The 27686-nt window shown below is 34.5% G+C and overlaps 1 protein-coding gene across 1 annotated transcript in view; it reads left to right on the top strand.

Moving 5' to 3' along the window:
- Nucleotides 1–21366, top strand: part of LOC140437152 (man(5)GlcNAc(2)-PP-dolichol translocation protein RFT1) — a 48239-nt gene extending 26873 nt beyond the window's left edge. The window contains exons 8-10 of the mRNA XM_072526493.1: nt 4224–4352; nt 8156–8276; nt 21138–21366. Coding sequence (XP_072382594.1) covers nt 4224–4352; nt 8156–8276; nt 21138–21293 — 406 coding nt within the window. The 3' untranslated portion in view covers nt 21294–21366. The remainder of the gene's footprint in view (nt 1–4223; nt 4353–8155; nt 8277–21137) is intronic.
- Nucleotides 21367–27686: the final 6320 nt, after the last annotated feature.

Raw genomic sequence — 27686 nt, 5'->3', positions numbered from 1 at the left:
ATACCTCGTAAATACCTTATATATGTTACGAGCAATGTCCGAAATTGGACAATCCTAACATTGTACACAAATTATTGTCCACTTCTAGCATTGTACCCCCATTGTAACTGTACAATGTCCGAAATAATCAAAATAATTGTCGACACTCATCGGTTCGAATCGATTATTATTGACAAGCGACACACCAAATCAAAAATTGAAAAATCGAATGGAAGAAGAAATTGTTCTACAATAGAGATATTGTTAGTGAAACATTTCAAAGCTTCAAGAGATAGATACATCACTATAATATAGGGAAGATGTTTGTAAAACATCTTAGATTTTCAAGAGATATGTATGATAATTTAAAATAATTTAATTCTACGAATCCAAAAGTCAAAAACGCTGGTTAATTATGGATTTATAACCTCAATTGATGTTTGTTTGTCGTTAATAACAAATGGGGAATAATAGTAAAAATCGATATGAATCGATATCTGATATATTATCTCAAACTTTGACGCATGGCTACTTATTGAAATTCGAACATTGTACAGCAATTCGTTTATACAAAGTCCGACGATTATATATATTTCGGAGATTGTACAGTAAAGGGGTACAATGCTAGAAGTGGACAAGGTTTTCTGTACAATGCTAGGATTGTCCAATTTCGGACATTGCTCGTAACATATACATGTATACAAAAAAATGCAAGTAGTTTACCCTATACGACACGATAAATATGTATACATAATATACACAAGAAGATCATATCAGAAATGTACTGTACGTACAGTACTAAAAAATGAGCATTAAATCTAAGATATTTCTCGTTGATTAATACTAATCACAATCCATATCCTGCAGGGCTCCTGCAGGGTTGTTCCACATCTCCAACCCTATTCAAAATATACTTAGAGAAAGCCTTGACTACATGGAAACGAAAATGCGAAGGCATGGGAGTACCGGTACGGAACGAATACCTATATACGTTAAGTTTTGCAGACGATCAAGTAGTGATTGCACAAGACCAAGACGACCTCAGCTACATGATGAAGACTAGATATTAACCTCGCGAAAACAGAGTACCTATCTACAAGTGAAGAAGACATAGAAGATCTACAGATTGATGACAACGTAACAATCAAAGGAAAGGATAAATTCAAATACCTGGGGTTTATAATCACGAAAAAGGCAACAACAGAGGAAGAAATTACACAAAGATTAGGACAAACAAGAACAGCAATCCGACAACTTAACTCAGTATGGTGGGATAGACACCTAAATATGAAGACAAAAACGCAGATTTATAAAACATTAGTGCGAAGTATTATGACATATGGGGCCGAAAATTGGCTCATAAACAAGAAAAACAGCAGTAAGATAATAGCAACAGAGATGGAATGCCTGCGAAGATGCTGCAGAGTAACAAGAATGGATAGGAGAAGTAATGACGAAATAAAGCAAAGAACATCAATAGAAACAGACATACTAACATATATAGAACAAAAAAGACTAAAGTGGTAGGGACATGTAAGAAGAGCTAGCGACAGCAGATGGATAAAAAGAATAACCGAATGGAGCCCCATAGGAAGGAGGAAAAGAGGACGACCCCGAAAATCCTGGAGGAACGAAGTAGACGACGCCATGAGTAAGAGAGGACTAAACGATGGAGAATGGAACAACAGAGAGAGATGGAAACGGTTGAGCGAGGGAAGGCAGTGAATACTGTAGAATCCCTAAATATATATATACAATCCATATCTAAATCGTCCTCATCCTATGAATCATCTCCTATATTATTTATCACCGGTTAATACCCGTTCTACCGTTTTTTTCTTTAAAATCGACGTTGTTTGAAGCCACATACCTTTTCATTTCACTCCACACCATCTCAATCAGTAAGGCGGCAGTTTCAAAATCTTAACGCCATATTTTTCCGCAATTGTTTCAATTTTGTAATTGTCATACTCGTCTATAAATGCGGCCGCAGTATCCAGTAATTCACATTTAGGTAATCTTCCTCGAAGAAAATATTCTTCTCGATTAGCCATTCCTTGATTTGACTTTTGTTCCACAATTTTTTCGGGAAATCAAATTTGCGGGAGTGGTATGACGCGTTATCCAAAACGAAAACGTTTTCTTTGTCTTTCGGCAAGTTTGGAATAACATCTTCTCAGACCATTCTTCATATAGATCCCCGTCCATTTCGTCGTGATGGTGGTGGTAATTAACGGTTCCCTTCTTTGCCAAGAAAGTTAATTCGGCCCATGCCACAAAATTAGTTTCGCTTCTAGCAAGAAGAAGATTAAATCAAGGACTTTTTTGGGCTGGAACTTTCACCCCAGTAGAGAGCCCTTTTATGAAGGCATCTCGTGGATTCTTAATCGTTGTGTTCTATTCCTTTGTGACTGAAGTACCGACGTTAGTCCAAGACTCATCGGTATAAACAAGGTTTACATTATCCTTCTTCCTCAATGTTTTTATTTGTCTGAGGTACTTGTGTCTCCAGGATATAATATCTTTTCTTTCCATCATTGTCGAATCTCGACATACTTTTACCATATTCAAAACCCATGTCATTTAGTAGCCTACGAAATGTGGTTTTTAAAAAATCTGGTAGGTCCTCATCATCCTTCACTCTGTTCATTATGTTTTCGAGGGTTGGTGGTATGTTTAAAAAAAAATCTTGGACAATTTTCGTTATTTGATATTTCACTCCCTCATCGTATGTATTCTCACATGAGTTGGACTGGAAACTGTTTTTCTTCCTTTTTGTACCGGTTTCAATTTGCTGGGCCTCTTCGCGGATGTCATAAATTTTGCGAACACTCGCACCGCACATTTTCGAAACTTTTTCCACAGTAATAGTCAAGCTGTCACCATGTTTTAAGTTCAGATGATAGTTCAACACATTTAACACCACACGTTTTACTTGCACACTAAGAGTCATACCCTGTTTGAAATTCACGACAGACACTGGCAACGGCTCTATGATGTAGGTACTTTCATCCGCTTGCGAAAATGAAATAGAACTGAGCTTTCATAGTTTTTGCCAACAAGTTTTTGGTCTAATGGCCAGTACTTAAATCGACAAAGAGACATGTTTGACTAATGACTTTATAATGATCTTTATTTCCCAAAGAATGTGTTTACAATGGAAGCTATTGATAGTTGATAAGTATAAATAAGCTATCGACAATGAGTTTTTGATATATATTACTTTTTTTATAGTTTTTTTCTTCATGTTGTTGTTCGACAATGTAACTCTCTTACTTATACACAGATGATTGAATCGTGCTTTAGTTTAAGGAATAATGATAGTCTTTTATACAACAGTAGGCAATTGTTGTGTGCGCGTATATTTCAGTGCTATGATGGATTCTTAAATACGGTCCTGATGCGCCGCTCGGGGCAAACCGGCAACGTTGTCGGCCGTTCTCCCGTAAGAAATACATTGCCTATCTTACCTGCACTTCCTTCTAATTTTGGCTTCTACTATAGCATGAAGCTTCATGCTATGTTTTCTGTATTTTTAAAATTTAAATAACATTTTTAAAGTTAAAAAAACTTTATTATTTATTTATGATTTATATTTTAAACAAAATACGTTATATTAAAATAATTCAATAAATTATTATGTTTTTTTCCCAACGCCACCTGCTATTATATCGTATCAACAAAGTTACGCTGTATATTTCGTCTGCATTGTTGCCAAGCATACGTTGTTTACTTCTGACAGACCCGTTAAAGTCAGACTAAATATTAAATTAATAATAAAATCTAAATTAAATGTCATTTGATAGTAAATTAAATTATTATATAAACTAAATAAGAATTTAAAAAAATAAAATTTGAAATTAATTTATTAACAACTAACGTTAAAAAATTAATACAACTCCAGTATAAAAGCTTCGCTTCAAAAACGGATGTGTCAGTCGGCATAATTTCCACTATTACTCCACAACAAATCCGTACCACATAATTACGAAGATTCAAACTAGGTGGTTTTTAAACGCTTGTGGCTTGTTGTTGATGATGATATAACGTTTAACGAAATTTAATGAAAGAAACAACGTAGACAGCGTTATATGAAAACGAAATTTTGTAAGAAAAAAGAAGTTTAAGAGGAAAATTATAATCGTGTTACAATGAATAGGCATTTTTACTATTTTGTAGACAGACACACAAAATATGTATAAAAATATTTACAGATATCAAAATTGTAGTGTTTTATGTTTTAGGTATAACTACATAATGGTGATATTTTCCATATCGTTTTTAATAATATCTTATTTATTTACTTATATATTTGGACCAGTGGGATTCATTTTAGCCAATTGTATTAATATGACGGCTAGAATCGTTCATAGGTAAGATAAAGAATATTTAGTACTTTCGAGTTGAATTAGATTAAAATATATTTCGTTGCACTATGTAAAAGCTTTCAAAATGAACAAGTTTATCATAATTAATCTTTAACTCTATTTTTATTGATTCGTTATTAAAATATTTAATTTTTTTTTGTAATTCTTCTTTTTTACTGGATATAAATAAAATAAAATTTGCACAGTATACTTGTTCGTCAACTTTTTGGTTTAGGTTTGTAGATTACATGTTATTATTATATATAAAGATTCCAAATATAAGAAGCTAATTCAAATTTATCGGTTTGAAGACATTGAGATATAGTACTTTTTTCACCAAAGCGAAGAAATCGCGTAATTTTCTTCACTCTATTTCTTCCCATTTCAATTGAAAAGAACGGAGAACCCGTTTGTTCTATCAAAGATTCTCAAATGACAATGCATATGTACCGTAAGCTCCGCGGCGATAGAGAATAATTATTCTAATGCTTCCATATATCCAGTTGTTATTTTACTTGTTTATGTGCTTTAGCTTCAGTGCATTTTATTTGATGCAGCATTGTGTTGACAACAACTGGTCTAGCGCCAGGCGGTTATCAACATGTTCTTCTATTCTGAATTTAGTATAATGTTGGGTATCCATACTCTGTGGATGTTTTGTTTATATATGATACCATAGACAGTTCTTAACCAAATTGCGTGTCAGTTTTACCGTATGTAAATGAGAGAATCAAAATTGTAGGCAGTAAATTCTTAGAAGTAATAGTGGCGTTTCAGCGCTATTGTAGGTCTTCTAATGTCGTACAAAAAATTTCTTTTAAAGAAATAACAAATTTTCTTTTTAAAAATTTCTTTATAATATGTATCACGTTAATGTAGAAATATGATTATTATTGACATTTGAGTTAATTACAATAAATAATTTTAGGTTAGTAGGTAATAGTTAAACTGCCTTAAAACCGCGATCGTTAATGAAAGCCGTCAATTGCCGTTTTGCCGTTTATGACTCACATAAACACATTGTAAATATTTTACATTTTTTACAAAGTAGTTTTTTTCGCCAGCGAAGACAGAAAGACGTAAACTTTCAGTACATCTTTCGGTATAAGATAAAATTCTGAAATCGGTATAGAAATTATCTTGTGGCGGAGACATTACTTACAAAAAATTCGAGAGTATCTTCGTGAAAAGTGTACTATTTAGATGAAATTTTGCTGATTCAAGGTCATACTGTCTCAAAGGCGTGGCAAGATTTTTAAATTAAAAGTCTTTGACGAGCTTTCATTGAAGGGTTTTCAACAGGTTTAAAAACAACCAGTGGGTAAAAGACAGAGGCTCATAATAACACATATAGGCAGCGATTCCCGGCCTTACATTGTATGAATATCTATTATTTGTACGTATTTTTAATTCAACTTCGATTGATTAACTTCAATGTATAAAATATATTTCTTTCCGCAATTGGTAATTTCATTGACAGTTTCATCTTACTTCAGTGGTTTTGAATATCAAATCGGTCAAAAAGGATGAAACGGACTATATTTGTTTTTTTTTTCAAAACGTATGTCTCCATACATAATAAACATCGAGAAAGCAATCTTCTTTTTATGTAGACATGACTCTGTCTGTTTTCTATGTGCCTTCAGTAAGTTGCCTTCATCTTCTTCTTATTGGGGACCCGTCTCTTGCCATCTTTACTATTCTATTTGTTGTCATGATCGTTCCATTCTGCTCTTCTTACCCAGTCCTTGATGTTCTCCACCTAGCATCTAAGTGTTTGCATCTCTGCTGTTTGTAACATCCTTTTTGTTCTCTCTGTGTCAGGTCTTTTTTCTGTCGCGTATGTCATTATTGGTCTGATGACTGTTTTGTAAATTCTGCCTTTTATTTCTTTCCCGATATTTTTATTTCTCCATATTGTTTCATTCAGGCAACCTGCGGCTCTGTTTGCTTTATTCACTTGATCTTCCACTTATGTTTCGAACTTCCCGTAACTAGATATTCTTGCCTAGATTTTTACTCCATCACTTGTTCTATTATCTGACCTGAGTATTGCGTCGTCTGCATAGCAGATTATTTTAAGTTGTTTTTCTCCCATTTGGTATCCGTTTTTAGTTCTTACTTTTTTATTTTTTCATCCATAATCAGGATGAACATTAGAGAACTCGGGGAATCTCCCTGTCTTGTCCCATTGCTAGCTTCAATAGGGTCAGTTAGTTCTTCTTCTACTTTTACTGTGTTGTTTTGGTAGATATTTTTGATCGTTTTAATTATTCCTAGAGGTATCCCTCTTACGTACCATAAGTAGATAACGTCCCTTAATTTGACCCGGTCAAACGCTTTCTTAAGGTCCATGAAACAGATATGCCGGTTTTTTGTATTAATTGCACTAGTGTTGTGTTTAATAAATTAATTCTTCTGTAATTGTCAAGGTCCGATTTGCTTCCTTGTTTGAAAAGAGGTATTAGGATGCTTGATCTCCATTCTTGGGGAACTCTGTTTTGTTCTATTATTTTTTGGATTAGTTTTAATAGTTGTTTGGTCAGATCTAGTCCTCCGTACTTTAGGAGTTCGTTCGATATTCTGTCCTCTTCTGGTGATTTTCTATTTTTTAATTTCCTTAATGCTTCCTTTACCTCTTCCTCCTCAATATTTATTTCTTCGTTTGTCGTCACCTCTGGTGTTTGTAGTTCGTTACCGTCACCTTTATTAAATAGAGATCGAAAGTAGTCTGCCATATTTCCTTCTGAATGTGTTTCGTTTTTATTAGTTCGATCATCTCTTTTCTTTGTTCTCTGATCATTTTCCATATTTTCCATAGAAGTCGTACTCCATCTGTTTTGAGAAATTCTGCCAATGTTCCCTTTTTATTTGTCTAACTGAAGTATTCGTTTCATTTCTGATTCGTGTATAGTCGTTGTATGCCTGTTGTGTTTGTGTTCTTTATTATAAAAAGGCTTTCTTCTTTTCTTCACCATTTTGTCTTCGCTTCCTCTCTAAACCATGGTTTTCTTTTTTGATACGTTAGTGTTTGTTAATTTCCACTCTCCAAGTGATTCTGTTGCTGCTTTAATTATGTTACTTTTGAGTTTTTTACAGCATTTTTCGATGTTATCGTTTTCTAATATTTTATTCCGAGCAATCTTCTCCGATATTATTTTTCTGTATAAGTATTCCGTGGATTCCGTATTTAGTTCTTCGACTCTGATTTTTGGTTGTGTTGGCGCCGCTCTCTTGGGTGTGAAGTATTTCATGATGATTATTATTTTATATAATACTAGGCTATGGTCGCTACCTACATCAGCTGAGTTGAGGCATCTTACGTCGATTATTTTGGATGGATGTATATCTCTGTTGGTTATAACATAATCTATCATATACATTTGTCCACGGGTATTATTGAATGTATATTTGTGTTGTTCTTTGTGGTCAAAAAATGTGTTGTTTATTCTAATTTCGTTATTTGTGCAGAAGTTTATTATCAGTTCTCCATTTTCGTTTTTAACAATCTCGTTATGTTTTTGCTTGATTCCGGGTATTACTTGATTGCCTATTCGAGCATTAAAATCCCCCAATATTATCATCTTCCCTCTGACTTGATCTACTACTTGTTGTAATTCGTCATAAAACGTTTACCTTGTTGAGGCTTGTTAGGAAACAATCTAACAGCCATATTTTGTAGTGTATTGTGTTAGTTTACAGTAAATGTCGATAATTAAAAATATAATTAGACAAGTAGTATATAAAAAAAAATTGCACGAAATTTTCCTAACATAAAAAATAAACATCTGTTATTTATCTTTTTTCAGTTTAAGGTTTATTAGCAAACAGTACAAAGACACGAAGTATAGACCTTTAGAAGGCCTAGTTCCAGGAAAGAAGTTCTTTTTAGCTCTCCTTATATCAGGCATCGCAACAAGGTTGTCAGAGGTATTGTGTTTTTAATATTGTTTAAATTATTTACAACATAATAAATTAATTTAAAGTAGTAAACTTAAAACTAGGATAATGCACAAGAGAGAAACTTTGTAAATTGTATATCTAACACATGGCTTACAAACACACTTATTTAATTTCTCTATATTCAATGAAGCCGAGCAGTTTATATACACGAACATATGTTCTAGAGTTCCATCGAGGGTATGAATGCCGAATCAGCACTTAAGTACGAGATTCCAGAAAAATGCAGATAGAGAGTTCGAGAACATTGCTGACAAAGTGCTGACAGAGTGCATTGCTGACATTCGACTTCTAAAATTACCGTTACGCCACGGCCTCAATTAGAGCATTGAGACTCATAACATCGCCCCCTTCTTTCAGGCTATTCGCCGTGAACAGTTGTTAAGTGGACTAGGTCGGTAAATCCTGCCCTTCATAAGGATTCATGCAGAGCCGCTAATTATGAATGTTCTTGGGAAAAACACTTTTTTAAAAATTGAACTTCACAATTAAAACTTTTATTTCGACTTACAAAGATTTTAGTAAAAACAATAATAATTTAAATCAGACTATATTTTAAATCAGACTTTTAATTAATCAGACTATATTTTAAATCAGACTTTTAATTAATCAGACTGAAAATATTGATTTTAACATGGTGTTTTTATAATTTATTAATTGCTGATCTTGCTGTTAATTATGAATGTTCTTGGGAAAAACACTTTTTTAAAAACTGAACTTCACAATTAAAACTTTTATTTCGACTTACAAAGATTTTAGTAACAACAATAATAATTTAAATCAGACTATAATTTTAAATCAGACTTTTAATTAATCAGACTGAAAAATATTGATTTTAACATGGTGTTTTATAATTTATTAATTGCTGATCTTGCTGTTCAATACGTCGCAATTTAGTCCAGAATGTTCAAGCGGTAGCCCCGTGTTGGAATCCACGTGGTGGAACTTACTGGATGGTAGCGGTCATTGTACTGTAACTACTCCATCCCCTGAAGAAGTTTTGTGAGGGACGAACAGAACTGTTGAGTTGGCCTCTTCTGGAGTTTCGTCGCTAGAGTTGGGTTTTTTTGTTATTTGTTTTATACCTGTAACATATATAGAGGCAGATTATTGTAATAAAGATATATAAAGGAGTCATCCAAAAATGGTTATGGCTATGGTTCCATAATTTCGGATTAATTGTCTCTAGATGTTCATCTTCCTTAGAGAATTGATGATTCAAATCCTTAATGATTTGAATTTAATCGCTGTTTGAATATCTATGGTCCTTATTTTGGGAAGCATTAGCGGTTGCTCTGGGATGGTTGTCCTTGAATTTATGTAACTCTGGATTGGGGTTTTGAATTTGTATCTGGGCGGAAGATTGATGAGATAAGTTTGGACGGATAAGTTAAGATTAATAAGATAGGACAAGAAAATGAAGGATAAATTTTCATTTTCAATCAATTTACACGAAAAAGGTAATGGCTAAGTCCATTTTGAACTGCTGTGGTCTTTGCGTCGTACTGGTTTCAATTCTGTCAAATTCTTCTTTTATTGGTAGTAGTTTGAAAAGTATATGAAATCGTGTGTACTAGTATGAATCTTTGCTTGTCCCAGGTTGAGAAGAATTAATCCTGGGTTGTCTTTCAGGTCCTTGATCTTCTCTTCTTCTCTCATCGTCAGGGTGATCCTGTGCGGACGGTTTAGAATTAGTTTTTGATTTAGGTTGATGTTTTATGTTTTTCTTGTGAACTGTAGTTTTTGATGTTTTTACAGTCACTTCGTTATTTCTTTTTATATGTTTTGCGGAATATCGCGGAAGTAATTTATTTCTGGTAACTGTTTTTCGTGTATAGATTTTTGTGCTTGGTTTATACGTAATAGGGTCTTGTCTCGATTTATTTCTATTTTCAATGACTTTATTTTTATTCTCTTGTATTTGCTGGTTTACTTCCTTGTATAATTCCTTTGTTATCTCTCTATGATTTTGGATATAATTGTTCAGTATTACTTTCTGTATGTCAACGTCAAAGGGATCTTTTGCGTCGATATGTCCGTTTAATATGTCGATGGGTCTTAACTTTGTTGCTGAATGTATGGAATTATTGTACCCAATTATAGCGTATAGCATTTGTTCTTTAATCGAGAGCTTTGCTTTGGTGTTCCTTAGGATTCGAAGATGTTCGATTAACGTAGAATGAAATCTCTCAATCATCCCGTTGGATTGCGGATTCTCTGGTGTTGTATAGTGGATTGAGATTTTATGAGAGTCTACAAATTCTTGTATTACTCCATTTTTAAATTCCGTACCATTATCGGCTACTATCATTGTTGGGAGTCCATGATGTGTTATAAAAATCAATAGGGCGTTGAGTACATTGATTGCGTTTCCTCCATTTATTGGGTAGGCTTGCCCATATTTCGAAAATGCGTCTATTATGGTTAGAAACTTCTGTCCATTAGCCTGGAATAAATCAATGTGAACTATTTCCAGTGGTTTAGTGGGAGTTGGTGTAACCATAAATTTTGGTTTGGGAGGAAGTCTGTCGTATTTATTTTCTTGACATATATCACAAAAGTTTATGATATCTTCTATGTCCTTCTTCATATTAGGCCAGTAGTATCGTTTCCTTATTTGACTTTCTGTTTCAGCTATTCCTCTATGGTTCGTTTTTCCTTCATGATAGTTTTTTATAATCTCTTTTTGTTGTTCTTCTAGGTTAACATCTTCCAATAAAAGATTGCACTTTACTAAGTCATATGCGTTGTGTTTAAAAGTTTTCCTGATAATTTTGCAAATTTCTGCAAAAATTTCTTCTTCTGCTTCAAATAAAATTGCATACTTCTTTTTCGGGTTGAGGTGTTCCTTAAAAATTTTTATGGTATCAGCTTTTAACTGATCTTTCGACAGCTGGATATGATAACGTCTTTTATTCGGAAAGGTTTGTATAATTGCTGGAGGTCGTGGATTGTAGTTGACGATTCTGACTATAATTTGGTTATTGTAGAAGTTAAGTGGTTTTTCCGAAATAGGTATACCAAGAATTGGGTTTTCTACTGCTGTATGTATTGTTTCATTTCCGTCTTCGTCCATGTTTTGATCTTCGTTTTCAACAGTATCTTCTGGGATGTTTTCTGGAATTAATTCTGTTGCTTTTTCTTCTACAATCTCGTCGATTATTCGATCTGCATCTGGATTATTAGTCGTTGACCATCCATCGTCTTCCATGTCTACTAAATCATCAAAGACTTCCTTAATTTGTGAATCGATGTCCTTAGTTTCCTTTGTGTGTATTTCGATTCGAGACAGTGCGTCCGCATTTGTATTAGCTTTGCCTTTTTTGTAAATTACTTCGTAGTCAAATTCTTCTAATTTTAATCTCCAACGTACTAGTTTGGAGTTGGGTTCCTTTAGGGAGAATAGATATTGCAAAGGACGGTGGTCTGAAAGTATTTTAAATTTTCTTCCAAATAGGTAAGGTCGAAAATACTTAGTTGCCCACACCATTGCTAACATTTCCTTTTCTATTGTGGAGTACTTGGTTTCGGTTTCATTTAGTGTCCTGGAAGCAAAGGCAATTGGTTTATCACTGCCAACTGGTCCTTGGGAAAGTACTGCACCGATAGCGAAGTTGCTGGCATCTGTTGTGAGGTTAAACGGTTTGGAAAAATCTGGATATTGCAATAACGGCTCATTCATTAATAATTTCCTGCACGTTTCAAAGCATTCTACGAATTCGGGTGTATGTTCGATCTTTGCATCTTTTTTCAGGCATCTTGTTAGAGGTTTCGTGATTTTTGCGAAGTCTCGAATAAACTTTCTGTAATATCCCAGTACTCCAAGAAATCCTCTTATTTCTTTTGCTGTTTTCGGTATTGGGTATTTTTCTATTGCTTCAATTTTCGCTGGATTCGGTTTTATGCCTTCTTGTGTGACTACGTGTCTTAGAAAATTAACTTGCTTCTTTAAGAATTCGCATTTGTCAACTTGGATTTTTAGTCGGGCTTCTCTTAATCGTTGAAATACTTTTGTGAGATTTACTATGTGTTCCTGTAGTGATGTTGAATATACTATTACGTCGTCCATATAGACGAGGCATATTTCTCCTTGAAGTCCCTTCAATACGTTGTCCACCATACGTTGGAACGTGGACGGAGCGTTCTTAAGTCCAAATGGCATTCTTAAATATTCATAGTGTCCATTTTCCACATTAAATGCTGTTTTGGGAATATCTTCTTCAGCCATCTCGATTTGGTGAAATCCGCTTGCTAAGTCGAGGGTCGTAAAATATTGACATCTTCCCAATTTGTCCAAAATATCGCTAATGTGAGGAATTCTGTATCTGTCGTCAATTGTCTTCTCGTTGACCTTTCTATAATCTACCACTATCCTCCACTTTATTTTACCGGATGAATCTGGTTTCTTTGCCACGACCCAAATAGGCGAGGACCATGGCGATTGACTTGGTCGAATGATCCCTTGCTCTAACATTGAAGAGATTTGTTTCTTTACTTCTTCCTTATGCACATACGGATACCGGTATGATTTCGTATATACAGGCTCCTCATCCTCGGTTCTGATGTGGTGTTTAACTTCGTTAGTAAAGCTGAGAAGAATGTCTGGTTGGTAAAATATATCGGAGAATTTTCGGCATAGGTGGCGAACTTGTTCCTCTTCTTCTTCGTTAAGATGTTCGGTTTTAATTAAGTCGTCGATATCTTGTCTGTAGTCTGGTCCGGAGGTTGTTTCCATGGAATATATATGGAAATCTTGAATGTCTATTTTATTGCTTTCGAGTGGTTCCATAAGAGAAAGATGAATGGGGTCTGACGTGAAGTTGGCAATTTCGGTCCAGGCAAGGTGGTTCTCGGCGTTAGTAAGGGCTTCTCGTACTACGACGCCTTGTACTTTTTGGGTAGGAATAATGATGGTTCCTTTTTCTTCTTTGACAGGAATTTTCACTTGGCTAATAGAATTTGCTTCCAAATGAATGGAATAAAATTGTGTTTTATTTGTTTCGTAATATTTAATGGGGATTGTAGAATCTTTTGTAACTAGAAGTGATTTAGGGAAGTTTAATTGGGCTTCGAAGAGTTTTAGATTGTCGAGGCCAATAAGACCATCGAAAGTTTTGTGAAACTTAAAGAGGTAAAATTTCATTTTGCTGTCAGAATTAAATTCTGAAAATGAAGGAATTTCGGCATAATATTTTTGGGAATAGTTTTGAAAAATTGATGTGACGACAAAGGGTTCATGTTTTATGTAACTTGGAAAATATGAAGAAGCTATTTCTGGGTTAAGAAATGACTTTGTGGATCCTGTATCGATTAAAAGTCGTAAAGAAGGCTTAGAGATTTCGATGTAGGGTAGCTCCTTCTTGTCGGGAAATGAATGAAGTTCAATTACGTTCCGATTGCTTCTGGTGGGTCCTCTCGAAAATTTACGTTTTCTTCGTATTCGGTTGGTTGATTTTCGTATGTATTTGTGGAAAATTGTCGTATTCAGGTTCGTAGTAATCATTGTAGTTGGCATTCTCTTCTTGCTCATCTCCGTGGCATTGTATATTGTAAAGTTCTTCTACGGTGAATTTTGGCTGTGCTCGGTAATTTGGTGTAAAATTTTGACGGCCTCTGGTTGTGGTTTCTGATATTCCACTCATAGGTGTTGGTCTAGACTGTTTTGACTGTCCAGGTTTGGGTGCCCATACATTTGACTGGTTCTGGGTCCTGAATGCTGGAGGGTTTGAATTTTGTCTAAATTGATCGAAGTTTTGTTGCCGATGTGGTTGCTGAAACTGATTCTGCGGATAGAATTGTCTCATTGGTTGCTGCCATCGTGGAGGTGCAAAATTTGTCTGCTGGTACAATGGTTTCTGGATTTGTACAGGCATCTGCTGTCTCTGAGGTCGGCGTTCTTGATAATTTTCGCTTCTTCCTGATGTTGAAGGTTGACTTATTTGATTTTTTTGAAGATATCGAACATTATTTTCTTCCTGTACGTATTGTATTGCCGTGGCTAAACTTCCTGGTCTCATTGCTCTGATAACAGAGCCCATTGGTTCTCGTAGGCCTGCTAAGAATGTTGTAAGAGCTTGTTGACGGAAAAACTCTTGTTTGCTCCTTTTAATATCGGCATTTATGGTATGTAATTCTAGGTAATTATTAATACAGCTTAAAAGTCCCATGATTTTTTCGTAAAAATGCATAATAGATTCTGTTGAGCCTTGTCTTAAATTTACTAGATCCCTTGTAAGCGAATTTTCGTCTCTCTGGTCTCCAAAATTTTGAATTAATGCGTTTTTTATTTCGTCCCAAGTTTCGCATCCATATACAGATATAACTTCTTTGGCTCTACCTGTTAATTTACTGATAATACCATGAAGCAAAAATTTGTTTTGTATACTAGCTGCATTAAGTCTGTCATAATAATGGTTTAGAAGTATTGTAGAAACTTTAATAAATTCATGTAATTCATTTGGATTTCCGTCAAAATTTGGAAGAATGCATAAATTTTTAACGTCAAATTGTGGAACTGCCATATTTTAAAAATTTTCAATATAATATATAGTCAATAGTCAAATCGGTATAGTAATTTTCAATAATCAATATATAAATATATAAATCTTAATCTACTTATTTTCTATCTATTAATCTCTATGTTTATTAATATATAGTATTTATTAAGCTATTCAATTTTGTCTAAATCTGACTCTAAAGTCAATCTAAGGACTTAGAGGAGATATTTTTAAATTACTTTAATCTTTGTTAATCTATTCAAATCTTTGTTTTATTTATCTTCTAATTTAGCTCTGATTCAATCTAAGGACTCAGAGGAGTCTGATTTATTAAGAATTCTTTCAAAATCTAATCTTCTTAATTCTAAGTAATAATAAAATCGCTTACAGGATAAAGACGATGCCGATGTGCATTCCTTTGCTCCTGAAGGCTTCTTCTAACTTCTAATTCCCTCGGGTGAACTCTGCAGACGGTTTCCCTGGGGCTGGTTCTTGGAACAGTGGACAAACACTTGAAAGTGACGAGGATCTATAAAGACTCTTCCACTTCCGTACTGACTCTGCGCCAATTATGAATGTTCTTGGGAAAAACACTTTTTTAAATCAGACTTTTAATTAATCAGACTGAAAATATTGATTTTAACATGGTGTTTTTATAATTTATTAATTGCTGATCTTGCTGTTTAATACGTCGCAATTTAGTCCAGAATGTTCAAGCTGTAGCCCCGTGTTGGAATCCACGTGGTGGAATTTACTGGATGGTGGCGGTCATTGTACTGTAACTCGCTGCAACTTGGGTCTTGACCTTTCCTTTGTGGTTGGTTGGTAGAGCCAAACTGCATCACCTTCCTTGAAACTAACAGGAATGGATTTCTGATGGAACCTAACCTTTATCCAGTCACTGGTGAGTTGTAGCTTATTCCTGGCAAAATCATGGACCTTAACCAATCGACCCTTTAGACCGCTGAAATACTCGGGGAGTGTTTCTTGGTTCGCCTCTCCGTCTGGTAGATTGCCATGTAGGATATCGATGGGAAGCTTCATCTCTTCATCTATTGACTAGTCAATAACATTGGTGGAGTGTGACCAGTTGCTTCATGTTGGGAGCTTCGGTAGGCTAGCAGAAACAGAGACACCAGTTTGTCCCAGTCTCTTTAGTTTTCATGTACAAACAGGGACAGGTAGTTGCTGATTATCCAGTTATGTATTTCTACCATGCCGTTGGACTGATGTCTTCTTAATTTCAATAAAACCATGATGGTCTTCCAAACTTCCGATTTAAAATAGCGCCCTCGATCAGAATGAAGCAGAAGTGGAATCCCATGTCGTGAAACGACATTCTCAAGCAGGGCCTTACCAACTGTGATTGCTTCTTGGTTGGGTAGTGCAATTACTTCTGGCCCTTTGGAAAAATAGTCCATAGCAACCATTAAATAGTTGTTTCCTGATGTTACTAGAATAGAAAATGTCAAAAGCAACTCATTCCCATGGAGTTCCGGTGATGTATTGTTGTAGTTTTCCCCTAAGTCTCGTGTTGCAAGTACATCCTTAACACATGACTTTGGTAGAACAACTTGGAACATCTTGTTCCATCTGGGCTCTCCCATTTACGAGTGATGAGTCATCTCGCAGACACAAAGAGTCACACTGAAGCCTTCACTACTTGTCCATATTTGGTAATCTCTGTCTCTACCGTGGTCTAGCTCCGTTGTCCAGCCACTCACGAACTATTTTTAGATCTAGATCTTTTTTCTGCTCGCAGTCTAGCTTTAGATCTGGATCTTTGGTTGGCTCACGGATTAGCTTTAGATCTAGATCGTTCTTTTGCTCACGGACTAGCTTTAGATCTGGATCTTTCTTCTGCTCACGGACTAGAATTGGATCTGGATCTTTCTTCTTGTCAGCCTAGAGGTTTTCCTTGGTTAGAGCTTCTTAGTTACTTTCGTCCTCTATAGGTTTCAACAATCTGGCCCCCTCGTTCTTCTTAGCGCTCGCAGATTCTGAGTTGCACTCCTCGCATGGTCTTCTCGAGAGGCCATCGATATTCCCGTGACTTTCTGCCGGGTGATTATTGAGAAGTCCATCGGCATCTAAACTGTAGCTGCTTCATCTTATTGTGGATATTGAGAACCTGGGACTGCGTGGCTGTGATGGGAATGGTCTGCCGGTCGATTTTCTGTCCTCTGCTCTTATACATTGTCTGAAATCACGTTGAAGGTTGTACCAATTCACAGTTGTAATAGTTTAGGTGCCCTTGACGGTTTTGTTTCAAAGAATCAGCTATTGGACCGAGATATTTCTCGAATTGGGCAGTCAACACCTGAGGCAGCGTATTTAGATCGCCTTATACCACTTCTGACACCAATTGTTACGTTCTTCTGTGGGTTCGGGAGTTAAATGAACGTATTTTAACTTATTTTATTTAACTCATTACAAAAAAAAAAAACTCACTAAATAACAAATATCTTATTAAAAATTATAAATACACTAATAATTTTCGCCTACAATACGGGTATCGCTTACAAACTTCTTCTTATGGTTCTTATGGTGCCTATCCGTTACGGATGTTGGACACTAAAATGGCTATTCTAACTTTGTTGACTGCTGCCCTGAAAAGTCCGGTAGTGGTCAAGTTAAACCATTTTCGCAGGTTATGCAGCCAGGATATTCTTCTTCGTCCTGGACCTCTTTTCCCATGCACTTTAACTTGAAGTATGGTCCGAAGTAGGTTGTATCGTTGTTCATTGCGCATTATATGGCCCAGGTATTCTAGTTTGCGACGTTTTATGGTTATGACTAGTTCGCGCTCTTTACCCATTCTATGTAGTACTTCTTCGTTGGTAACTCTGTCTATCCAGGAAATCCTCAACATGCGTCTATAGCACCACATATTAAATGCTTTGAGTCTCTTCAGTGATGCTTCAGTTAAGGTCCATGACTCCACACCATATAAAAGAACGGAGAATACGTAGCATTTTAGTAAACGAACTTTTATTTCCAATTTTATATCGTGGCTGTTAAAGATTTTTTTCATTTTGACGAAAGCTGATCTTGCCTTCTCGATCCTTATCTTAATTTCCGTCGATTGGTCCCACTGTTCATTTAAGTTTGCACCCAGATAACAAAAGTTGGCGATTTGTGTTATAGGTTGTTGGTTAACTAGTAATTGACTAGGTGGTATCCTATTTTTGCTTATAACCATGTATTTGGTTTTTTTGATGTTAAAATCAAACCCAAACCTGCTACTTACTTCTGCCACCCTGGAGACAAGTGTCTGCAGGCCTTTAAGACTGTCTGCAAAAATGACAGTATCATCAGTGTATCTTATGTTGTTCAATCGTTCTCCGTTTATAAGTATTCCCTCGTCTATGCCCGTTAGCGCTAGGTTCATAATGTGCTCTGAATATGTATTGAACAATAATGGGGACAATATACATCCCTGTCGCACACCTCTTTTTATCTGTATGTCGTCTGTTAACTGATCCCCAACTGTAACAATTCACGTCTCTACATCTTTGAAGGAGAACTTGTATTGCGAAAAGTGCCTCTCGAGTACCCAATGCATCCCTGAAGCCGAATTGTGTGTTTGTCATGACATACGTATTTTATAATTAACATTTTCGGTAAAGTAACTATTTAACTAATTCGTAACAGCCACCATCATTTTGCTGTCTGCAATATTCTATAAAGGTAACAAACCCAGTTAAGCAACTAATGTTTGTGGAATACTAATTTGATTTTCGAAATGCATAATATGTTGGCCATAATAACTTTTTAGTTCCCAATCCTTGGAACTATTTTCCAAAGTCAAATAATGATATAAATCTTTTATCAAAACATCAGGTATTCAAATAATTATTTTGTACCTTAAAAAAGTCAAAAGAAGTAGTTTTCCAGATTCGGTGTCCTCCGAATTACTTGTTACTGAAAAGAATAAGCTTATGTACAATATAAACCTACAGGTGATATGACTATAATATTTTTGCAATTGAAGAGCGCAATATACACTTATTTTCAAAGAATTTTTTGAGAGACGTTTGCTCACTTATTCTTCTATCTGTTTGTCTTATTCACATAGATCATAAATATGTTTGTAACTATTTCAGATAACTGTTATACTACTTATTAAGGAAGCCTGTTACAAGGAGTCTATGATGTTCGTCTAATATGCATTTTGCCATGTGCTCGACCGGGTGTATTTATTTATTTTAAGGAGGTCCAGTGTGTGCACATACAGCTGTGCCCCTGTGATTTTAAGTCAAACGAATCTCTGCACCTTGATTAATTTGAAAATGGCACTTTTTGCTGCAATTTTGGTCACCATACCACTGATGCATATGTACTTGTTGGTTTTACGATAATGTTATAAATCCAATATAACATGTTTGATTTTAAATCTCATTTGTTCATAAATGCGTCTAGCTACCATTATAATCACCGCTCGATCTGCTGATTCCACGTAAGCCTCGAGTCTAATATTACCTCAAGGAATTTTACTTCCCGAACAAGATTTAGATTTGTACCATTCATGCTTAGAGAACCTAATACCTCAAGTTCTTCATGCTAAATTGCATCATTTTGGATTTCTGGGAGCTTAGGGACCAGGTCATCCGCATAGCCCAGGATCTGAAACCAGTACTAGCTATTGGCCTATCTATCACCAGATTCCACAAGTGAGACCCCTGTGCACAGCCTCTGGCTACCTGTGCTGACACTGTATCGCCCAGTAACGTTCCATATATCATACGGCTCTTCAGCATGTATTCTATCCATCTGCAGCTTGTTTCATCTATTCGTTTTAGACGAATCGCTCTTCTTATTGCTTCTTAGGTGTTGTCAAATGCTCCCTCTATATCGAAAAATGCACCTAACATCACCTCTTGGTTTTCCAGAACGTACTCCACTCTCTATACGAGATGGTACAGTGCCTTGCAGAGATTCCTACTCGATAGGCATACTGTCCCTGATATATCGGATTTTCAACAAATAAACCATCCCTAAAGTGCCTATCGAGCAGTTTTTCTGAAGTATTCAGTACAAATGATAACTGTAATATACAGCAATAAGCTAGCCTTTTTTGAGGAGTGTGGTCACCTTTCCGATCGTTCCCTTATGTTATTACTTATGAGTTCAAAAGAGACATCCATTTCTGAGCCATTTTCTAAACGATCACTTTTATTTTTATCTCGCTCTGTATTTTGTTCTCATGAGTTTGACGAAATACTGTCAGGCATGACAGTGAATCTTTACCGTGCTAAGGCTATAATACCCAGAGGATTTATCAGCTCTCGGAGGCGTTGCTTAAGGCAACACTGTTTCGCCTGCACCATTCATTCCCTGAACCCGATGGTGCTTATACATTGGAATTGGCAGTAGTCCCAGCACAAATATGATGTACATCACAAGTATGATGAGCCAGTTATGGTGCGGCAGTCTGACTTACCCACTGATCATGATTAAGTTTGTGTGTGTGTTTACAATGAAGTTGTACGCTGACTAAACATAATATGAAAATACTTTTTAATTTATCATTGAGCATTTAGTCTATTTAGAGATTTATGTTATTTTGTTGTATCTCTATAGTGTTATTATCAGTGTGTGTTATTTAAATTATATTTTATATTCTATAGTATTTTTAAATTATATATATATATATATATATATATATATATATATATATATATATATATATATATATATATATATATATATACACGAAGTAACAAGAAGTCCAGAGACCTCTCTGATAGTAAATTAGGTGAACCGCAAATTCAAAGCCTCTTACTAGAGACTTTTAACGACGCTAGAAGTATCCTTTTACTTCGACATGCATCTACGATTCACCTTTGAAAATTACTATCTTTTTCGCTCTTTACGTAGAGAAAGACGTTTAATGAAAGTAAAAGATTGCATTTCATTTCAATCGGAACTCCACCATTGCTCTACACGTGTTTCGAGTTATTCAACTCATCATCAGGAGCACTTGTGGAAGTTCAACTGAAATGAAATGCAGTCTAGTATTTGGTTATTATAACCAAAATAACAGCCAGGTACGCTAGCAGCGACATCTATACGAAGTAACAAGAAGTCCAGAGACCTCTCTGATAGTAAATTAGGTGAACCGCAAATTCAAAGCCTCTTACTAGAGACTTTTAACGACGCTAAAAGTATCTTTTTACTTCAACATGCATCTACGATTCACCTTTGAAAATTACTATCTTTTTCGCTCTTTACGTCTTTCTCTACGTAAATTCGAACTGTCAAGATATGCTTGTTAATTCATAAAAATCAACAGGTTTAGCATATATTTTTTTAATTGATTCTTAATTTTTAGATGTACATTCTACAAAAATCCTTAATTATCCACATTGGAGTAGGTGCAGTATTTTTCTTTATCACAATTTCCATATGGGCATTAGACAATGTTGTGATATTAAGATTAGCCCTAGACAAGTTTAAGGAACGAAGAAGTTCACTTAAAGTTGATTAGCTTTCCATTAACTTAAAAAGAATGTGATACATACATAGTTTTTATTTACAGTAATATATTAATTGTTACCCAATATAGTGACTGTTATTTTTCCTGTAAGTTTCCTAGAACAACAGAATATAAGCTATGAAAAAAATAATTATTATAATGAAGAATTTGTATTATTAAATTTAAACACAATACAAACTTCTAATTGACAAAAGATTCATAATAAATAACATTTTTGTATTTCTAAAAGATCTCTTCATGGTATTTATCATTACGCATGATGTGGCCGAAGTAAGCCAATTTTCTGTTTTTTATGGTGTTAATTTCTTTGTCTTTTCTTAGCCTCTGGAGAATAGTTATGTTACTTGTGTGGTGTATCTATGAGACCCTCAACATACGTCGGTAGCACCACATTTCAAATGCCTCTAATCGTTTTATGTCATCTTCTGTAAGGCTCCAGCTTTCTACTCCACATAGGAGGACACTAAAGACGTAACATCTAAGAATTCTTATGCGGATATTGATACTTAAAGATAAGTTGCAGAGAATCTTCTTGATTGAAAAATCTTCTGGCTTTTTCAATACGAGTTTTTATTTCGTAGCTGTGATCCCAAGTATCCTTAATATTGCAGCCCCAATAGCATATTTTTTCCACTCTTTCTAACGGTGTATCGCCTATTGTAATAATGTTGGTGTTCTTACTAATGATCATTATTTTTGTCTTCTTACAATTTAGTTTTAGGCCGTATTTGTTACATGCTTCTACAATGTTATCAATCATCCTTTGAAGCCCCTGCGCACGATCTGCTAGCAACACTGTAACATCTGCATATCTAATATTGTTTATCTTCTTCTTAAAGTGCCTATCCGTTCCGGACGTTGGCGATCATCACGGCTATCTTCACTTTGCTTATTGCAGCGCGGAACAGTTCAGTGGTAGTCGTGTTATACCACTTTCGCAAATTTTGAAGCCAGGAAATGCGTCTTCTTCCCGGTAGTTAATAGTATATAGTAATAGTTAATAGTTAGTAATATTGTTTATAAGTTGACCATTTACAGCAATCCCATCTTCTGATTCGTCCAAGGCCTCTCTAAAGATGTTTTCAGAGTATTTATGTTAAATAATGCCGGTGACAATATGCAACCTTGTCTAACTCCTTTTTCGTCTGTGAAGATCTCGGATCAGTCTTATATCCTTACCATCGAGTCCTAATGTTTTTAGGATATCGATTAGCTTCCCATGTGGAACTTTATCAAATGCCTTCTCGAAATCAATGAAATATGCATACACATCGCAGTTGACATCCCTGGCTCTCTGTATTAGAACTTGCAAACTAAAAAGTGCTTCCCTCGTTCCGAGTCCTGCTCTGAATCCAAATTAAACTTCTAATTTGGTGTATATGCGCGAGTGAATGATAGTAAGGAGTATTTTAAGTAGATGGCTCATCAAACTAATTAATCTATGTTCTTCACATTTTTTACCGTTTTGTTTTTTAGGAAGTGGAATGAATATCGATAGTAGCCAGTCTTTTGGTAAGTAACCAGTCTCGTAGATGTTGAATAGTTTCGTAAGACCAGTGATTCGGTGTGCCTCTAATAGCTTTAAAATTTCACCATGCACCTCATCAGGTCCTGGTGATTTCCCATCTTTAATCCGCTTAATGGCCATAGTTACTTCTTCGTTTGTTATTTCTGGGCCGTAGGGATTGTTTATTTCAGTCAGATTTCGTGCTGCATCTTTGAATAATTCTTGCATGTATTTTTTCCATCTTCGTAATTTATCTTCAATGGTAGTCAAAATCTGGCCTTCAATATCTACAACTATGCATGTATTGCGTTGTTTTCTGGTATTCTGTACCTCTTTAATTTTTTTTGTGCATATGGAAATCGTCATGTTTGCGTTGTAGTGTTTCAACTTCCGTACATTTCTCCGTCAGCCATGCTTCTTTTGCTCCTTTTATCTCCTTTAGTATGGTCTTATGCAACTTTTTGTATTCGTTGTCATTTCTACCTTTTAATTTTCTTCGCTCTTCCATCATCTGGAATATTTTATTTGTCATCCATTCTTGTTTCTTTTCTCTTTTTGATTTTAAATATTCATGCGCAATTGTGGTAATAGATGTCTTCATTTCGTTCCACTGTTCTTATATGCCTCTAGTAGTGTCTTCAACTATTTTCGCAAAATTCTTATTAATCTCTGTTTTTACTTTTTTCTGGGTGTCATTTTCTTTTAGTAGTCTTATATCTATCTTGGGCCTCATTTTCTTATGAATTATTTTGAGTCGTATGTTGATATTTGTAACCAATAGACTATGATCTGAGAAGACATCTGCGCCTGAATAGGTTTTTGTTGAGGTGATAGAATTTCTAAACCTTTTGTTTATGGTATTTTTCAAATTATTTAATTAATAAAGACACAGTTTCTGCCGACTATTAAGCTATTTTTGCATTTTGTTGATAGAAATTCAATAAATAATTGCTTTTTGCACTATTTTAGGTTTGTTTAGATCATAAAAAATTTTGTAATATCAATAACATACATATCGAAACTCTATTTACTCCACGACCAGAAAGTATGAATCAAAAACAGTTAAATCCTAACAAAACAAGTTATTGATTGATAATATTATGTTGAATTAATATTTATATTTGGAGTGTTTGAGCAATTAGCGAAATTAGATCTGGTATATTGGAAATATTTTCTGTAAAATGTTCAAAACAGATTGATATAAAGGACCACAGATGTAAAATAGAAATTGATGCCATTAGCAGAAACAAGACCCGACACAGCCACAACGCAAAGAATAATGGACGCGGCAGAGATGAGACTACTGAGAAGAATTACAGGGAATGCTCTGAGAAATCGAAAAGAAAATGTAACGTATAGTGTATAAATGAATGGATACAAAATAGAAAAAAAGAATGGAATAACCACATAGGTAATGGAAATAAAATACCTGGCATTATGAATTTATTATGACAATTTCATCTCAGAAAACTAAAACAATAGTAGTCAGCAAAGAACCAACTAGATGTAAAATAGAAATTGATGGCATCAGTATTGCACAAATAATGGAAATAAAATACCTGGGAATTACACTGTCTAGCTACGGAGACCTGGACAAAGAAGTGAAAGATCAAGTACTAAAAGCAAATAGACTGGCAGAATGCCTTAATAACACTATATGGCTAAACAGACACATTAACACTGAGATGATATCAATTTATAAAGCCAGTGTAAGACATATAATGACAGATGCCTCAGAACCAAGACCCGACACAGCCACAACGCAAAGAATAATGGAAAAGGCAGAAATGAGAGTACTGAGAACAATTATAGGAAATACACTGAGAAATCAAAAGAGAAGTGAAGACATTAGAAGAAAATGTAACGTAAAGTGTATAAATGAATTGACACAAAATAGAAAAAAAGAATGGAATAATCATGGCAGAATGCCAGAAATGAGAGTACTGAGAACAATTATAGGAAATACGCTGAGAAATCAAAAGAGAAGTGAACACATTAGAAGAAAATGTAACGTAAAGTGTATAAATGAATTGACACAAAATAGAAAAAAAGAATGGAATAATCACATAAGCAGAATGGAGGAGACCCGTGACGTCAAAATTGCAAGAGATAAGTCACGAATCGGCAGAAGAAGTATCGGACGATCGCGCAAAAGATGAAGTGATAACCTTCCATAGAGGTATTATTCCGCCAATGAACAAGTAAAATTGCTTATAAAGAGAAATAATAACAAGAAAAAAAAGTAACATCTCTCAGATAAATAAGCGGAACAACAGAAACTGAGTATAAACGTGAAATTCCAGAATTAACATTAAAATAAATTACCGCAAATCGTACGAACTGAAATAAGTGTTATTTTCTGCACATACATATATATATATATATATATATATATATATATATATATATATATATATATATATATATATATATATATATATATATATATATATATATATATATATATATATATATATATATATATATATATATATATATATATATATATATATATATATATATATATATATATATATATATATATATAATATAATATAATAAGAACTATATTTAAACCAAGTGACAGAAAAAAAATTATATATACATTTACTTCTAAATGATTAACGTCTATAAAATTATTATTACAGTTAAAGCTTATACAACCGACAAAATTTTTAAAACAATTAGACCGAGTCTAATTCGTGTACATACATCATAACATTCGTGTAGGAGAAAGAATTGGCATTGAGAGAAAGTTTTCGGATGATACATTTATTCAATTTTGCACATCATTTTCTATATATCTTGCGTGCCTGTATTAACGTAGTAGCTGAGTGGACACAATGGCCACTATATTCCTGTTGATTTTCTAGATCCAGATATACCAATTTGTTTATGTGTATAGACCAGTTACCATTTAAAATTACTAGTGTACTTTTTTTTGTAACTAATAAAAAAATATGCCAGAAGCAGTATTAGCAACCATACTATAATTATAGTAGACATACTATATTTACACTCCTTTTTAGTATGTACTGTCATGCCTTTACAATTAATTAATTAATTTCAAAATGTTTTTGATTTGGCGCCAAAATGATAACTGTTGGTAGCACAGAGTTCTAAAAATAATTTATTATTAATGTATCTGGACGACGTTATGCATCACTAGACCAAGCGCCAAAAATTGATTTTGAGATATTTGACTTCAAAGTTTTCACTCTATTGAAATTCGGTATGACAATAAAAGTCGTTGTTTTGAATATTATATATTTTAGGTACTTAAGAAATTAATCAAAAATATAAAAAAACCTAAACTCAGTGTTAACTGTGGTTACAATTTTCTGAATGTTATGAAAATAGTAAATAAACATTACTCATCTTGTATGCCAAAGTCTAAGTCTCCATCAAATTCGTCAATGTCATCTTCTACTGTATTGTTACTGAAAAGGGAGCGATACAGAGGTTTTGCATCATTTGGTATTAAGTGCAATAAATATTTTAAGTCCTTAAGCTTGGGTACAGAAAATGGCTTGCCTGTGGCCAAAGAAGAATCAAGTGGTTACTTAGGGATTGCATTGCAACGGGCCGACCTTTTTGAAGTTTCTTGTGAAGATCTACTTCAACTTCAGTAGCGTTAAAATCAGTTTTCATAAAAATACTCAATGGTTTATCCTTTCTTATTTCAATTTCTCTTGTTTTAAGCCAGATTACCTTACTGTTTTCTGTCTGAGGTACGGTTTGTAATCATAGTTTTCAACTTCTTTGGTCCAACGAATTCTTCTTTTTTCATTCTATGAACTACTAGTGGGTTCTTCTTACGGGATTTCTTCATCACGTTTAGGTAATCATCAACGGTATATAAACATTGAAATTTTAGGGCATTTTCAATATTTCCAAAATCACTATCATTGGGTCAAAAACTATGACCAGGAAAGAGATAGCGTAATGTAATTTTTTCAATGGTAGGATGAGTTTCCAAAATCGTTTTCAGAATCAAAACTATTTTGATGTTGCGGTTTTGGCCGCCACAAGAGTGACCACAAAATTACATGTTTTGCAAAAGTAACATTTTCTTATGTGGTTCTTAAGACAACTGCCTACTTCCTGGGCTCCCCGACCAGCTTCACCTTCTATCCAAACATAACAATGACCTTTGTTATCCTTGCCGCTATGGATACCAAGGTTGTAAATACATAATTGACGCTTATAATATACGATATTTGTTGGAATTCTCGGAAGGGGAAGAGTTTGTTCTAAGTCAAAACACAAGGTTTCCACTTTTGGTTAATCGTTGCTCATCTTCATGTCTAGCTTTCATCTAGATTGTGCATTTTCAGCTTCTTCTAAGTGCACATTTTTTTCTTCTTTTAACTTGCTTAATTTTTCCTTATCTGCACAATTTTTAATTTCTAATTCAAAACAATCACATCTGCTACAAGTATCTTTTTTTAAGTTTTTTCTTTGAAGATTAAATCGTGTTAAAAATATTTTTTTTATAAACAAAAATTTAACAGGATCATTGTCTGCTTCTTCAATATACAATATTCTCTTTCTGTGTTAGCTCTTCTGTAATGTGACTTTTACTTCGTTATTTGCGCTTTTGCTAATTGCGGAATTTCGTTATGTGCGCAATTACTTTTTGTACACGATTATCGTTAATTTTGTTATGACCTCCACTTTGACCACGACAATCTCGAACACCCATTGGACGTCTCATAGCTTTCATTCCGTTTTTTGTCTTCCCATGGGCGAATAGTTTTTTATTACTTCACTGTTTAATGCTATTTCCTCTGCTTTTTGTTCCTGCTGAGGAGTAATGTTACTTCTTGTTTCTACTTTAGAAGTTGAATGTATCTGCAGTGATTCTTCTTGTGCAT

This window comes from Diabrotica undecimpunctata, chromosome 3 (genome assembly GCF_040954645.1).
Source record: "Diabrotica undecimpunctata isolate CICGRU chromosome 3, icDiaUnde3, whole genome shotgun sequence".
Lineage (NCBI taxonomy): Eukaryota > Metazoa > Arthropoda > Insecta > Coleoptera > Chrysomelidae > Diabrotica > Diabrotica undecimpunctata.
This window is presented reverse-complemented; position numbering and strand designations above follow the sequence as displayed.